Raw genomic sequence first — 17607 nt, forward strand, 5'->3', positions numbered from 1 at the left:
AAAAGTGCAAGGCCTATTGGACTTTTAGGGCAGTCATGATAAGACTGACACTCCAAGTACTTATTTTACTAACTGCAGGCTGAGAAATCATGTAGATCAGTGGTTCCCAAACGTTTTTGTGCTGCTGCCCCCTTGACACCCAGGCCACATTCCTACCGCCCCCACCCCAACTAACCGTCACAAACATAGACCTCTTCCTGAAGCAAATTCAAAGCAACTGTATTTCACAAATAAAACTTAACATAATGAACCCATTGTTTTTGTTGTTTTTACATGAATTGCAGCAAGATGTGGTAGGGGTAAAGCAGCATATGTTGTTGGGCATCACTACTGATATTGGGTATTGCATTCTACGCTTTGACATGAGCATAGAATGAGACTTGCCTCTTTGAGCTGGGAAATGAATGAAATTCCTGGTGTGTTTTGTTGTGGCTACCCACTCCTAAAAAAATTGAGCCTGGATATATATATATATATATATATATATATATATATATATATATATATATATATATATATGTGTGTGTGTGTGTGTGTGTGTGTTAAAAGGATGTGTCATAATACTATTTCACAGTCATACCAACAATCCAACATACTTCCATCATCAGCTGCCCCACAGATATCATTATGGTTTTGACACCTGGGCAGTACCATTTAATCTGGCGGTATCAGTACATAATATTTGAATCGCTACCCAATTATTGCCCTGCTTTTCTTCAATGCTCCCTTGGAATTTTCCACCACCCTCAGGGGCAGAGGCACAATACTGCCCACTTTGGGAACCACTGATTACACCACGTATATTATTTGTTATGGAATCTTTCTGAACAATATTGGGGTTCACTGAGGTTTGATTAATTTGGTGAAACTTCAGATCCAGAGGTCTGCCAGTCATTTTGGTTGACCTAACTAGTGCTTGGATTCAAGCTCATTTTCATTAAAACTGCATAAGATGGCTGATATTTGTGTGCATTAACCCCATCACACACACAGAGCATCCATCACCAAATGGACAATTTTATTGACTGCTTAAAATTCAAACACACAAACTGTACCTTAGCAGAAAGTATTGGAGATTGACTACAGTATATCTTTTATCTCTTACATGTTTCAGCTATTAGAGTGCAGCCATGCTGCAGTACCACCTTGAAGAACTTTTAGTTGAATGAATCAATCCCCCTCCACAAACTTTCTTTAAAGACTGGGACTTATTCTGTCAGGCTCTTTTGTCAAACTGCTAGGTTATGGGGACATAAACACACCGACATCAGTTGTCAAGTAGTGATGGGTCAACTATATATATATATTTATATATATATATATTATATATATATATATATACACACACACACACACACACACACACATATATCTTTCAGGGTGAATACAATTAAATAACAGTCGAGCATTGGGGTATCGATGTAATCAACTGAGTCCCGGCCACTAAAATAATTGGCCTTGTGCCAAAATTTTAAAATAATTACTGTCATCATCATGATCATCATTATCATTGCAACTATTACTGTAGTATCATTTAAATTTTCTTTTTTCTTTATTTTTCTTTATTTTTCTTTATTTTTTTTTCAATGAACAGACAGGTGAAGTGACACATAAACAGACATTATATACCAAAAACTGCTCAATTTGCAGAAGTATTAGAAAGTTGCCAAACAACACGGCTAACATAACATTGCTGATACAGCCTGTGATTGTGATGATACTACCACTAATAATAATAATACTAATACTAATAATAATCACACACACACACACACACACCCTAGTCCAGTTTCCACCACACCACAGGCAAGCAGAACAAATATTTGTACAATAGTCTCTGAGTGAGTCAGAAAGTTCCCACACAATGTTGTCCTAAAATTGTAAAGCCTCTCTCTTTCTCTCTCTGCCAGGCTGTTATTGACAAAACTGCAATACTGTTTTATGGTATCTACCACACGATTTGTAGTGGTGTGTGTGTGTGTGTGTGGTTGAATGAGAGAGTGAGTGAATGTGTGTAAGACACACACGCAGATAAAGTGGGGAGGGGGGAAAGAAGAAGATTTTTATGTGAACATACTTGTGTGCGAATGCTTTGTTTGAAAGGTTCAGCCTAAACAATAATATAATAGACATTTACTGTATTGCTGCTATGAACCATGCCTTTGCTTTGGGTGAGAATTATATGTAAAACAGATAGCACAAACCCTCTCCATCCCCAGCTAGTAAACTTTACCCTTTCATCAATAAAAATAAGTACCAGTTAAGTATTGGGGGACAATTCAAACAAATTTTTTTTTTCCTCTTTCAACGGTTGTGACCTTGTACCTATATTGGGAAACAATTATTACTCGAACACCAGGACCGATTTGGTTTAAATGACATTGCCTCTCGTTTCAAAAATGGCCTAACACATAAGCCAATATTAATACTAATTAATAATCCTTTGACCTGGTGAAGTAAGGCCAGAAAATTGGGGGGGGTGATGGGGGGGGGGGGCTAGTTTATTACGTCGACCCCCAAAAGAATCAATCCTGGCAGAATGTAAAGACAGACAAAATGCCACTAAACATTTGGTCCAACTCAAGACAACAACTTTACCTCAACCGGTCCATCTCTCTTTAATATTATACCAAAATACATTAAAATGGAAACAGATACCATAAAATTCAAAAGTTCTCTGGACAAATTTCTCCAAAAAATCCCAGACCAACCTCCTGCACCCGGATATGTCTCCAACAACAATAACTCTTTGCTAGAGTGGGCCATGGTGTCCCATATATGACTGAGGTGTGAATCACAATCTGAAAGACTTCACCAGGTGGTGCTATTTAAGTTAGACATGACCTGAGCCTACACTGGCCGAAACCTATCAAAGTTAAGTCTAAGTTAAGCATGATAACAATTTTACCAGTTTGCCACCTTCTTAATAATAATGATTCTTTCTGTTATTGGCGATAAGCTTAAACTCTCTTTGTGAACAAGAGCAAGTAACCAATCTCTGATGAGATATTAATAAACCCTATAAACTAGTCACAATGCTCTCTTTATCTGGCAAGAGAGAAAACCAGTTGTGATTTAACCAGTGTCTACTTTTCACAATGAAATTTAGGTGGGCCGCATGTAGCCCCATGTATTCTACCTGTTTTATATTCAGATCTGACGTCTCACATCTACCCTTCAATAATATTCTAAAAACAAACAATCACATCACTGAAATCTCGAATCTAGGAGACAATGAATAATTCAAAACAATGCAAATAAATAAGCATCACATTTGACAGAACAATCTGAATGCTAAAGGGTTAAATGTGTTTTTACTAAAAGTACAGAACTGTGTTATTTTTCCTTCCATTATATGTACCATTATCTATGTACATGAATTTATGTAAAAGATTAGAAACTTTAACTTTACCTTTTCATGAATCTCTTGAGTTGATTGTGCATCACAGAACGCTACTGTAGCCACGTCTTTTAGTATTGGCATCTCTACAGAACAGTCTCTGCCGTCCAACAACGCAATCAGGGGTCTTTGGTGCATTGGTCCGTTCGGTATAGGACCGCGGACTGCAGCTGCAAAAGATATTGGGAAATGGGTCTAAGATGTATTTATAGTATAACAAACAATGGGAGGACAACAACAACAATTTCTTTTATTGATAACAACTGATAAGGAAATAATAATAGTGACGAGGCTGACAATAATGAGGCCTCAAATCAACTGTGATGTGTTTTAACAAATTAGGAAAGAAGAAAAGATGAAGCCAATTCTCAGTAGGATTTGAACTGGTAAAAAACCTGGTAAAAAAAAACATTAGAGTGTTTGAAAAAAAAAATCTTGCAGAATTCTAGCTCTTTATGTTCAAATCCTGCTGAAGACAACTTTACCTTCCATTCTTTCAGAGCCAATGAAATAGGGTACCAGTCAAGTTGTGAGGTTGATGGTGTCGACTAAACCTCTCCCTCAAATTCCAGGTATTACACCCATGCTAAAAATTATTCTTATTATCATCTGATGGGATATTAATAAACACTGGCGGTGAGCTGGCAGAAAAGTTAGCATGCCAGGCGAAATGCTTAGCGGTATTTCATCTACCCTTACATTCGGAGTTCAAATTCCACTGAGATTGACTTTGCCTTTCATCCTTTCAGGATCAATGAATTAAGTACCAGTTGCATACTGGGGTCAATCTAATCAACTGGCCCCCTCCCCCAAAATTTCGGGCCTTGTGCCTAAAGTAGAAAAGAATTATTATTATTATTATTATTAAAGTAGTGAGCTGGCAGAGTTGTTAGCAGGCCAAGAAAAATGCTTAGCGGCATTTTGTCCATCTTCGCTATCTGAGTTCAAATTCCACAGAGATTGACTTCGCCATTCATCCTCTCATGGTCAATAAAATAAATACCAGTTGAGTACTGGAGTTGATGTACTGACTTTTCCCCTCGCCTAAAACTGGTGCCATTGAGCCAAAATCTGAAACCATTACTATTATTAATAATAATAATAATATTAGCGCAGTGAGCTGGCACAATTGTTTGCACATTTGTTTTGGGTGGTGCTTTATATTTTGAGTTTAAATACCACTGAAGTTGACTTTGTCTTTCATCCTTTCAAAGTTGACAAAATAAGACACCAGTCAAGTACTGGGGCCAATGTAATCAACTAATCCCCTGATCATCAAATTACTACCCTTGTGCCAAAATTTGAGGCAAATCACCATCATCGTTATTGTTGCTGTAATCTTTATTTTTAAGGCAGTGGGCTGACAGAATTGTTAGTATGCTGGGTAAAAAGCTTAGTGGCATTTCGTCCATCTTTACATTCTGATTTTAAATTCAGCCAGGATCAACTTTGCATTTCATCCTTTTGGGCTTGATGAAATTTCCTTGACAATGGATTGAACTTGGAACGTTTATTTTTACCAACAGGCAGTGCTATTCAGAAGAACAATATTATTTAATTACCTACACATTTGTCACCCATGCCAATAACCCCTCCCTGACACATAACTGAGACAAGTTTATAGCAATATCCACTTTGCACAAAGCAAACATTGTTAGTGACATACATTTTTTTTTTCTTGTGATGTGAGGCCAGCCAGGAGAGTGAGGAACTGACAGGCTTATCTAGACATAGGGGTTTGGATCAATCTTAGTTTCTCCCCCCCACCACCACCTAACCACCCGCTGTTTAAGCGCGATTGTATCTTAGATGCCTTTTCCAGCAAAACTCAACCACTTTATGTTGCACTGTTCAGCCACTTTGATTCATAAAGCTGGGGAGGTCATACACTAAGCGAATTTCAATTGTAAACTTGGGGATGAACAACAACTGGACATTATAAAATATAAAACCATTTTTTCCCCCCCTAAACTTTAAAAATCTCAAATGACAAACTGTGTCTATGAAAGTTAGACTCTAAAGAAGTTACATATATAGAACTGTAATGTATTTAGTTAAAATACACAGAAATAAAACATTTCATATTTTATCAATGATTATTATACCATACTTATTTATATAAACTTTTTAACACTTCTACGACCATATTTCTAATGAGATCACACTGCCCATGTGTTTCAATTAATTTTGAAAATAATCAAGAATTTAGAAGGATTTAATAAAATTACTTTTCACATAATTAAACCAGTGGGAAAACAACTGAATATAATAATGACATGTTTGCACATAAAAATTAGGACAGAAAGTTTTAATTTTAAACATGAAGAGGTTAATAAAATGGGTGGTTTTGCATCAAAGAACCAGAAGTGGTCTCTGGCGGGTAGTTATGAAAACAGATAAATAAGATTTCTCAGTTTTTCTTACTTTGTGATTACTGGTTTTATTTGGTTTATATTTTAATTTTCGATATTTCTTTCTACTAAGGTAGCACGCTGGCAGAATCGTTAGTATACTAGACAAAATGCTTAGCAGTATTTCCTCTGTCTACACATCCTAAGTTCAAACTCTACCGAGGTTGACTTTGGCCGCTGTCCTTTCAGGGTCGATGTAATCAACTTAAACCCTCCTCAAAATTGCTGGCCTTGTACTAAAACTTGAACCTAATATTTCTTTCCACTGTCAGCAATTTCTTAGCTTAAAAGTACAGAGTGCTCAGCTGGAATTTGAGACATACAGGGTTTGATTCTCTGTAGAGGCATGCTGGCCAATCTAAATGCTTAGCAGTATTTCCTCTGTCTACACATTCTAAGTTCAAACTCTACCGAGGTTGACTTTGCCTTCTGTCCTTTCAGGGTCGATATAATCAACTTAAACCCTCCTCAAAATTGCTGGCCTTGTGCTAAAACTCGAATCTAATATTTCTTTCCACTGTCAGCAATCTCTTAGCTTAACAGTACAGAGCGCTCAGCTGGAATTTGAGACATACAGGGTTTGATACTATGTAGTGGCATGCCGGCCAATCTAAATAAAGTGGTGAGCTAGCAGAATTGTTAGCACGTCGGACAAAAATGCTTGGCAGCATTTCATCCATTTTTCCATTTATGCCAAAATTCTGCTACGGTCAACTTATTAACCTTTCATCCTTTCAGGGGTTGATAAAAAAGTACCATAGAGGACAAGGTTCAATGTAATCAACTTATCTCCTCTCTCAAACTTGCTGGCCTTGTGCCAAAATTTGAAACCAATATTTTGTTCAACTATTTTATCCACATATCTTTTCTGTTTTTAGCAATTTTCTTCACTTATACTACATTTCCCACTGTGCTGTTGCATTCTCAGAATAATTACACAGATCATAGTGCAATCATTCAGAAAATTACTTTTAAAGCAAGAGGAACAATGAGACATTTTAATTATGATGAACGGGCACGAGGTTGAATATTCACTGGGTACTTGCTGTGACCATCTCAACCACAACAAACACCAGTTTCTGAATAGCCTTGAATTCAGAGCAAGCGTAGAGTTGATAATATTGACTTCATTACTCAAATGGTACTTATTTTATCGATCCTGAAGGACTAAACTGCTATTCAGAAGGTTTAGAGATACATCAATGTACAGCATAGTGGCCCATAGTTTCTAGACTGAAAGCCCTTCAGAATAAACAGTTCAGTCAATTTTTGTTGAAGTGTTAAATCTTTCCAAGAACAACAACACACTTGTCCACCACTAGAGTTCAATGGAATTCAATAATCCATAGATGGCCATGTATACTCTCTGTATATGCTAGACACCCCGATGTTATGTTTGTAATTGGCCAAAGTCCAAACATTTTGGAGATCATGTCCAGCAGCTGACAGAAATTTGTTTTATCAATCCAGGAACAGTGAAAGGCAAAGTCAAGCCTGATGAAATTTTGACCCCAAAGAGATTTTAACTGAAAGCCTCAGGTGATGTATTTGAATACAGCAAGATGCTTTCAGCAATGCTGTTACCTTTTTGTCCAATCTACCACCATATCTAACAATAATTATAATGTCAATAGCACACAAGTATGGTGTCTCATAAAAGAGTAATAGAAAGACAAAGCAAAAGATGAAGGAAACTAGAGAAAGAGAGAGAGAGAGGAAGGGGGTATAATATTTACTCATTTCCACTGAGAGAATTATGTAAATTAGGTGAGAAACAGTTGAGCTGTTTTTGTTTTGGATATCTTTATACTGTTTTGAAGTTGGTTAGATCAAAGATTATGATAGTAACACATTGTTTACACAAGAGAGAAGAAAAATAAACAGTGTGTGTGTGTGTATTGGATAGGCAGTGTGGATCAGGGTAGGGTAAATACAGAACAAAATGGAAGAGATAGTGAGAAGAAGAGAGGCAAGATTGTAGTTAGAGAGAGAGAGAGAGAGAGAGAGAGAGAGAGAGAGAGAGAGAGAGAGATGGGGAATAGAAATATGCAAGAAAGTGAGAGACAAGAGTGATGAGGGTAAGGTAAATGCAACAAGAGAGTGTCCACAGACAAAGTGAGATGAATGCAAGAGGAGTGCATGTGGAGAGAGAACAGGAGGAGCAAAGAGAGGTAGGCCAAGAAGAATGTGCAGCAATGATAAAGATAAAGCAGCAGCTGGCGTGTGAATAGTCATTGTGTCTGCATTGATGGAGTGCAACTTTCCAAAGAGACAACAGGGAGAGTCATGTGAACAGAAGTAGGTGGTATGCAGGAGTTCAGGTTATTTATTGCTGTCAGCTCTAATCTAGCAGCCCTATGATCAAAGGTGTCCCAGCTGTGATCTTTCTATTTTATGTTATTTTCTTTTTCAGACAGTATATCTAGGATTACATAATGAGATGTGTCCATTTCGTCAAAACAGGCGAAAAGGAGTGGTTGGGGATAAAATTTGACCATTATTTCTAATATGGTCAGACAACTACAAGGAAGCTCTCTTATCATTAGCTCTGAGACTCCAGCATTATTTGTATTTTAGTTTATCCATCAAATCTATGACAATAAAATAAACTAAAAAAAAGCATTATAGCTATTTGTTGTTCAGTCAGTTTACCAAGAACTACATTAAGTAAACTTTCCTTCTTTTGTTAAAACATCAGAGCATGATTTGAAAAGAGTTATGGCTGTGATTTCCAGCAGCTCAAAACAACCGTATGGAGGTACTCTTGCTGGTGCTGAGAAGCTCTAAATGCGAGATGATAAGATAACAGCAAATCAATGACACAGTGCAAGTTCAATTCTCAGTGAAACCATCTGACTTTAACATCTAGTTTTCATAGCTGCGATTAAAGCCATAATACAAACAGCTAGGAGATAAACTAGTTCAACCATCATGTCTCACCTGTGACAACCAGACATGAGCAAGAGGGGCAGTACACTTTCACAAAGGTATATTAGTAAGCTAAAGACGCTAAGATGAGACACAATGGCCTACTTGCCACCATGTACAGATCACACAAAGGCAGGTTGCATAGACAGACTTACTTTCCTTATTTTAATGCATTATATCCAGCCAGCTGTTGGCTTCTGCCAGAACAATTGCTCGGTTTTGGATTATGTGTGTGTACAGTGGGGCTTCCTTATTTATCATTAAATACTGAATAGAACAAAACCATTGGGAAACTCTTTTCATAACTATATAAACACACATCTGTGTGGTGTGCAATGTCTATTGGTGTGGTGTGTGCATGCATGCACACAAACACACACACTAACTTAAAACCAGCAGGATCAAGACATGCCTAATGCCCCATTTTCTTTTTGTTTTCATCTTCATAAATGGAGGCAGTGTTTTGTTACTGAAGTGTGTATATTAAACTGACATATGCACCAACAATAACAAAAAAACTCATCTCTGTATCATATTTAATGTATATATACACTGCTGACAGACATGATGCTGTGATTTTGTGAGAGAGAAAATCTCTTCAGAGACATGCTGTGTTAAAAACACAATATATACCAGAGCTTAATGATCATCATCCCAGCAATGACCCATGAAAACCTCATGTTTTGGCTTCTTTGAACCTTGTGAATGGCATGCATTTGGTAGTCTACAGGTCTACTTGAAATCTGTCCCCTCCAATGTATCAGAAACTGAAGAATAAAACACTCTTGGTTCACCTAAAACAAGCATTAGTAACTGGCTGCTGGTGTATTTGGTGACAGTCTTGGTGTCTACAGAGATGGTGTGTTTGGCTAATTCATCAGAAAGGAGAAGACAGCCAGCTAACGATTCTGCCAGTGCATTGCCTTAAGGTATAATAGTAATAATAATCAACACATAACAAGCTGATACGATAAAATAACATTAAGCTATTGAAATGTTGAAAATCTTTAACCCAACAAGAACAACTTTCATCTGTAGTAGAACTTTTTTTCTATTTTACTTTCTCGTCATATATATATATATATATATATATTGCTTTCTTTCATTTCTCTTATTTTTTAATGAGAAAGTAATTCTCTCCTCATGTTTACACATACAACCTCTTTTGTGCCTGAGCTAACAATGTCACATTCACCTTACCAATCAACTGTATATAGTCGTTTTACCACAAGTTCCACCACCATCACCACTCAACCTGGCCTAACCCATATATCGATCCACTGTATCAGCACTCCTTCTCTCTTTCTCTCAATTGCTCACCCACAAGCTCCTTTCACCACATTGCAGGACAATTTCTCCCTGCCCTTTTATTATGCTTAACTGTAGAATACACAACAGCTGTTACACAATGTGACATGATTCATAAGGTTAATTTATGTATTTTCAATTGGAAATGAAGAGAGTAAAAAGAAAAAAAAAATAGAAAAAAAGTATTTTCCACTTCTTTTTTTTCCTTCAATATTAATACAAATGAGTTTGCATGCAAACTGAAGATTTTGTTTAAGAAAGTAGCAGAAAGAAAATAACAAGAACATAAAAACAATGAAATAATACAAAATGAGATTTTAAATTTAATATCTTCCACTCATGGAGACCTTATTACCAAGCACTCGTGCACTCTTTTCTTTAACCTGAAAGAAATACATGTGTTGACAAAAAAGACTCACCAAGGGGATAAGCAAACGTAGCAAATACCCAAACGAAATAATGCACAGGGAACTTAAAACAACAAAAACAAATAATTTTTGCTCATCATCGCCATAATTTTTAACGTCCAATTTTCCATGCTTCCAAGGGTCAGATGGAATTCAGTGGAGCAGGTTTTCTATAGAAGGATCCCTTTCCCATCACCAACATTCACTTGTTTCAAAACCAGTTGATATTTTCCTATCGCCAGACATATTTCCACAGATGACCAAAAGATGAACACTGCTTGCATGACAGTGACTCTTGTTTACAACCATTGTAGAATGTCAAAACAAGAAGAAACAACATCCTCACCACATACACACAACCCTCTCTACACATGGCAAGCTTCTTTCAGTTTCTTTCTTACAATTACATTTCGACAATGTACAGGTAGTATTATACTAAGGGTGTTTCACTAAAAACAGATGAAGCTTTGAGAATGACAAAAAGCCTTGCAACAACTTAAACAGTGTACCACTAGTTATATCTTTACGTGTTGCCAGTCCCCACTTGTTTCTAAAAAAAAGTAATATATTCCCATAGCTTGACATGATTCTCACATGTGATTGGAACAAACAACCTTACGTGCATGACAATAATGCTCATTCACAACCATCACAAGATGTCCTGAAAAGGTACACACACGAGCTTCTTTCAATTTCCATTTATCAGATCCATCGGCAAGGTGCAGTGCAGCAGGACTGAACTCAAGACCACATGGTTGGAAAGCAAGCATCTCAACCACTTATACTATCTCTCTCTCTCTGATACACACAGTAATATTTATCATACCAAAGTTCTTCATATCATCAAGTTATTTTTAGGGAAATACTTCCCCACCTCTTTGTCAGATGCACATATTAGCTGTAACTTGTATGTTTACTTTATAATAGTTGATACACTCACATACACACACACATATATAGTGTAGGGCATTTTAAAAAACTAATTCAGAGCAAACACCAATAAAATAGTTGCAATAATTATGCCAGGGAATGCTCATGACATAATAATAAAGCACAAACTAAGCTACAAGAAAGAAATATATAAAATAAAAATTCTGAAAATAGTAATACAATTGAAATTAAACACACACACACACATCTTACAAGAAGGAGAAACCACTTATGGTTTGTTGATGATAAAGTTGAAAACAATATCATTTATAACCAAGAAGACTACCGATGATCAGCAATGGTAAAAATCTAGTCAATAATAGAAAATGGGACATGATAGAGTGCTGCAAGAAAAGAGAATATCTTTCATTAGAGGCTAGTGGATGGCCTAGACCCATTTTGCAAATAGAGAGAGATACGTCTTTTCTTCAAGTCACATGAACAAACCACATTTGTGAAAGATAAAGTAGCTAAATCCACTTCAAATCATAACTCACTGTCTTATAAAAGGGAAGATCACATTAAATAATGTGATGCACTATGTCTGAACAAAAAAATGAGATGGTCATGGCTGGAATGCCTTCATTAATGTCTGCTCGTGTCATGACAAGAATGCTTACTACATCAGGATTGGCATGAGGCTAACCAATAACTTTTGAACATATACAGAAGTGTGTCAGAGAATTAGTTTTCTTTAGAGATATTTTTATTCTTTATTCTACAACAACATAATTGAAGTGCTACACTACAAATTACATACCTAATCATCAAAAATTCAGAACCTACTACCACAGCCATTGGGTTAAACCTCCAAGCCAGGCACCTTACACTGCCTCAGTTTGCCTGGCCGTCAAACTGGTTCCATCCCAAAATCATTGTGAAGAGTTTACACAAGACTTAGAGTGAATAGCACCTATTATTGCAGCCATAGGCAAAGCACATGATTCTGCTTCATAACCAGCTGACAAACAGGTCCTACCTAATCCTACTTCACAGACAGATGCATGACTCATAAGTGAACCATATTACAGCAACCATTCTGTTATGAAATTTATCAAGTTTCACAATTCTGACTAGGAAGAACACAAACATGTCTTGATTAATGTTATTATTATTATTATTTTTTAAGTATAGCCATCCAAATCACATGCTATCTTGGAGACAGAAAGAAAAAAAGGGCATTTCCAAAGAAATTAACAAAGGCCTTCAAAACTTCAAACGAATTTCTGTTATACTGGAATGTAGTGGGTGTTGGGAAGGATTAATATTTTGTTAAAGTTGTTGTTGTTGTTATTATTAGCACAAAACATGCCACCAAAATCAACATGTCCACCTACACATACCACATTTAAAAAAAAAACAATATTCATAAATTCTCTGCAAACTCTTACCATCTTGCTATCATTACAACTGATTTTACAAAGCAAATTTCAATTATGTCGACTTATCACTGTTATGATAGAGAAGCCCATTTATAGCAATTCGCTTTATTAAAATTTCCTACATTATATTTAAAATGAAAAAAAAAAACAAAAACAAAAGATAAAATGAACTGAGCTGATTTAAAGACTTTGGTATGTGCTTCATCCACAATAGAGCTGTTAGTGATATGAAGTACATCCAGCTGTAACAATAGTGAAAACTGAGACATGAAGGCAGGAAAGTAGATGCAACACACATCAAGGCTATACATCAAGGATAGTAACTTTGAATGAAAATTGAAATAGAGGGTAGAGCGAAACTCTTTAGTCATGCTGTATGAAACCTCTCAAAAGTTGATGGCACAACATACTGTCCCACTGTATACTGTATAGTTGTTGGTGATAGGAAAAGCATCTAGTTACAGGAACCATGTCAAAAATGGAACTATGAAAGAGGGAGAGACTCTGCAAGCCTCATTGAAGGCAGTAACTACAAACAACAACTAATTAATATAGAGGAGGTCACGTCAGTCCAGTTGCAGACAATCATTCTAGTGATCGTGGCACACAATATCATGCACCCAGTCCACACTGCAGGACATGCACAACAGATCTGGCTACTTGTTCTCTGTTGTTGTTCTGCATGCATAATTCTGTGTGCCAGGTAACGGTGACAAGAAGAAGAAAAATAAACCGTGGTGAATAGTAACAACTGCCAGCATCGAAAAATGGAGAATGATGCGTGCCAGTGTTCATGGGTGCATGCAGGTTTCAACTGCTTAACACTATGTGTATGCACAAATTTATATTCAAATGTTTGTTGTCTTTAACCCTTTAGCATTTAAACAGGTCATATCCAGCCCCAAATAGTCTGTTTTATGTTTAAATCTGACCTCTCATACCTACCCTACAATAACATTCTAGAAACAAAGCCATCTCATAACTGAAATCTTGAAGGTATGAGACTATGTATGATTAATTCAAAGCAGGACAAATCAATAAGCATTACATTTGACAGAGTGATTTGAATTGCTAAAGGGTTAAACGTTGTGGAAATACTATCAAACGAATTAATAATGGGAATCATCTGCACCACAAAAATTCGTCAACAAATATATTGCATTAAGTAACACATTTTCATCACTGAACCACAGCTAAAATGTAATAAATAAAATAAGGAAAGAAAGAGAAAAAACTGTTTCTTTTTGAAACAAGTCAGTCAGTTAAAGAAAAATAAAGAAAGAAGAAAAAAATCACCAAAACAGAGGAAGATGGAAAAGAAAAATTACAACGGCAACATAAAACTGAGAAATGCAGGGGAAAAAAATTAAACAACAAAATGAAATGGTTAGCTTTGATGATTACTGAAGAGCTTATAACTGTTCCAACTTACAAAATAAATCTGAGCAACAAGCACCAATCAGCACAACAGTTTATTGTCCAAAGGTGGGACAAGAGGAGAGACAGAGAAAGAAAAATAAGGAGACAGAAATATATATATATATTTATATATAGACACAAACGGAAATGGTTTATTGTTTTTTGTTTCGGATTTTTTTTTTTTTTATAAAAGAAGAAGAAAAAGAAAAGGAGAGAGAGAAGGGCATCAGAGACGTTAGAAAATGAGAGAAAGGAGACAGGAATAAGGTACTAATACATATATCGAAACAAAAAGAAATTAAAATAGAGTGTAAGAAATATAGAAACAGGGGTTATTAAACAGAATATAAAAAGAGACAGGGTGGGGGCAAGAAAAAGATAGAATAAATAAAGAGCAGCACAATAGATAGAGCAAAGGCATTTTTTGATTTTAATAATGTAAACAAATGACGAACATACCCATATTATATGGCATTATGGACTTTCCGTTCAATGAGGCGTTCCAGTTATCTAAAAAGTTCAAGCAAAAGCAAATATGTACCCATTTCTCTTAAACCAATAATCAAATATATTTTTAAAACGGTTTCATTGTTTTTTTTCTGTCAGTTTGTATTATTATCATTTATTTATTTATGCAATACTTTGTGAAGAAACCACACCGGAGACTGACATAACACAACCAGGAAAAGAGGGGGAAAAGCGGGAAAAAAAAATTAAACCGGAAATAAGAGTGCAAACAAGTATGAATTCAAAGATAATTTCTTACAACGGTATTCCAGTTAGGTTTGTTGTTGTTGCTGTTCTCTTGTTGCTTGCAATTTACACAATAAATGTAAATATTTTATACAATAAATAAACTAAATATTTAGTTTATTTACACAAATGAAATATGTCTATGACAAGGCCCAAGTTGTTACATCTAGCCATATACGAATGCAATAAAATTTGAACACACACACACACACACACACTGTAGGCCACATTGTTTTCTTTTAAATTATTGTAGATTCCTATGAGAAATATCACATCAATGGATTAGCAAGTGTATTTGGCTTCTGATTGCAAGGTCATGAGTTCAATTCCTGGTAGCGCATTGTATCCATGAGAACACTTTTATTTTGTGTTGCTCCAGTCCACTAAGCCAGTAAAAGCAAGTAGTACCAGTATTTCCAAAAGGCCAAACTGTCACATTCTATGTCACACTGAATCTCTCTGAGAACTACTCTAAGGGTTTGCGTGTCTGTGGAGGGCTTAGCCACTCGCACGTTAATTTCATGAGCAGACTGTTCCATTGATCGGATCAACTGGAACCCTCATCGTTGAAACCAAACAAGTGCATCTGCACAGTTTCTGACAACCAAGTTTCACTGACACGGTTTTGACCAGCCTGAGGCTACGGAGAAAATGGTTAAAGTGTCACCATCCAGTGCAATGGAATCCAGAACAAAGTATTGCAAAGCACATGACCATACTTATACTCAAAAACTAAGTGACACCATCACTTCAGTCCAGCTATGAAGGCCAAAAAATAACAGAAACTTGCCACAAGGCAAGTGCATAGCAGGGGAGATCTTCAGAGGAAGAACTCCCATCTGACAAGTGTTTTGTCCCTTATACCTGACACTCTATAAGAACAAGGCCCACCCAGGTCATGACTCCTAAGTGTCCTCCTGCTGCTTTCTAAAATCCTGTCTCCAGCAGGATTTGAACCTGGATCATTTTTTTGTTCTTAGCTCTATGTTTCAGCCCACCAGACCACTCTGACTGACAAAGGAACCAGTATTCCCCCTTCCTTCTATTCTTGTAAATAACCAATGGAAATTCATAACTAAGTCTGTTGGTCATTCCTCTTCATCTATATCCACATTGAGGTCTTTTCAGCAACATCAGACAGAGAAAAAGGTGAGGGCAAAACAGATCACACACACACACACCTGTATAGAACTTTGTGTTTAGAATATCCCAATAAAAAAGGAAAAGTTTGGGAGAGAGAGACAGAGAGAGAGAGAGAGAGTATATATTTCAGACTGGATAGTATCAATAACTTTGAAATTGGTAAACAGAAATAAATTAAGGCACAGGTGTTATGATGTGTGTAGGAGAATTTTCATTAAAAATATTAGAGCATATGGATATTTTGCAATATATTTTTTTATTACTAAGAGGCACAGAAGGAGAGAGAGAGAGAGAGAGAGGAGAGAGAGAGAGAGAGTATGAGATACATAATTGCACAAAGAATAGAGAGAGAGAGATAAGACAGAAATACAAAAAGATAGAGATGTGAAGGTGCATGTGTGGGTATAAATGTAGAGAGAGAGGGTGGCGGGGGAGAGAAACAGATAACTGGGAGGTACTTTCAGACCCCAATATTAGAGAGAGAGGGGGGGAGTAAACATCGAAGAAGCCTTAAGGAAACAAGACCAGGTGTTTTGGGAAAAAAAAATTTTAATTGTATAACCAGCCTTAAAAAACAGTGCAGCACATTGCTAAAATGCAGCAGAAGATGCACTAAACACTATCTGTTGCGATTAAAAGAACTATATTCCAATTAAGCTGTTTTTCAAGATTATATCTTCAGCTCAAAACTGCAAAACTCAATTATTTTATAAAAAGATTAAAATATAAAAAGAAGCAACTGTAATAATAATAATGATAATAATAATAATAATAATAATAATAATAATTGTAAAAAATTCATTATTTCTTAATTAATTTCCAATGATCTGGTTATCAATATGAGTTTATTACAAAATAGAACACTCTGAGAGAACAGACAACAACTTTTTTTTATCAAATATTTGAAGCTTTTGAAATTTAATTATCTATTAACTATCTTTGGCTTTCATTAAAAAATTAAATAAATAAATGAACAACAGTAATAATAACATAAAAAGGTAATAATATTTTTGGCTGTCTCTGTTCAAAACAGCAACAACACCTGGTACAGAAGATGGTAAAACTTTAATTGGAAATTAATAGAAATTAAAAAATTTAAGTATTCGCTTGAGTGTGTTTGCGTGTACATAGATGTTTGTGTACAAACACACACGTATATATGTGTGAATGTATGTATGGCCTCAGCTGAAATTTTCATAACAGCCTGCAGAAAATTTCACAACTAGCAAAAATCTTAGTAGTTTATATATATATATATATATATATATATATATATATATATATAATATATATATATATATATATATATATATATATATAATGTAAATGAAATAATTTACGGACATAATTTCAATTTTGTTTTGAATGAAGATTATAACAGGAAGTAAAATTTATACTTGGAGATAATCTGGAGAAATATTTCTGGAAATTCTTAAAATTTCAGAATTACTCAGAAATTACATAACAAAACAAGAAGATTAGAAAGAAATTGAATAAAATGTTATTAGGAGGCGAGGATAGGTTAC

The 17607-nt window shown here is 35.7% G+C and overlaps 1 protein-coding gene across 7 annotated transcripts in view; it reads right to left on the minus strand.

Moving 5' to 3' along the window:
• LOC115218976 (C-terminal-binding protein 1) overlaps positions 1-17607 on the minus strand; it is a 221877-nt gene that overhangs the window by 58024 nt on the left and 146246 nt on the right. For all 7 annotated transcript variants that reach the window (XM_029789015.2, XM_029789012.2, XM_036508881.1 and 4 more), the window contains 2 exons: positions 14645-14695; positions 3413-3570 (listed from right to left, as the gene is read on the minus strand). In XM_029789015.2, the coding sequence (XP_029644875.1) occupies positions 3413-3570; positions 14645-14695 (209 nt within the window). The remainder of the gene's footprint in view (positions 1-3412; positions 3571-14644; positions 14696-17607) is intronic.

Source organism: Octopus sinensis, linkage group LG14 (assembly GCF_006345805.1).
Source record: "Octopus sinensis linkage group LG14, ASM634580v1, whole genome shotgun sequence".
Classification (NCBI taxonomy): Eukaryota; Metazoa; Mollusca; class Cephalopoda; order Octopoda; family Octopodidae; genus Octopus; species Octopus sinensis.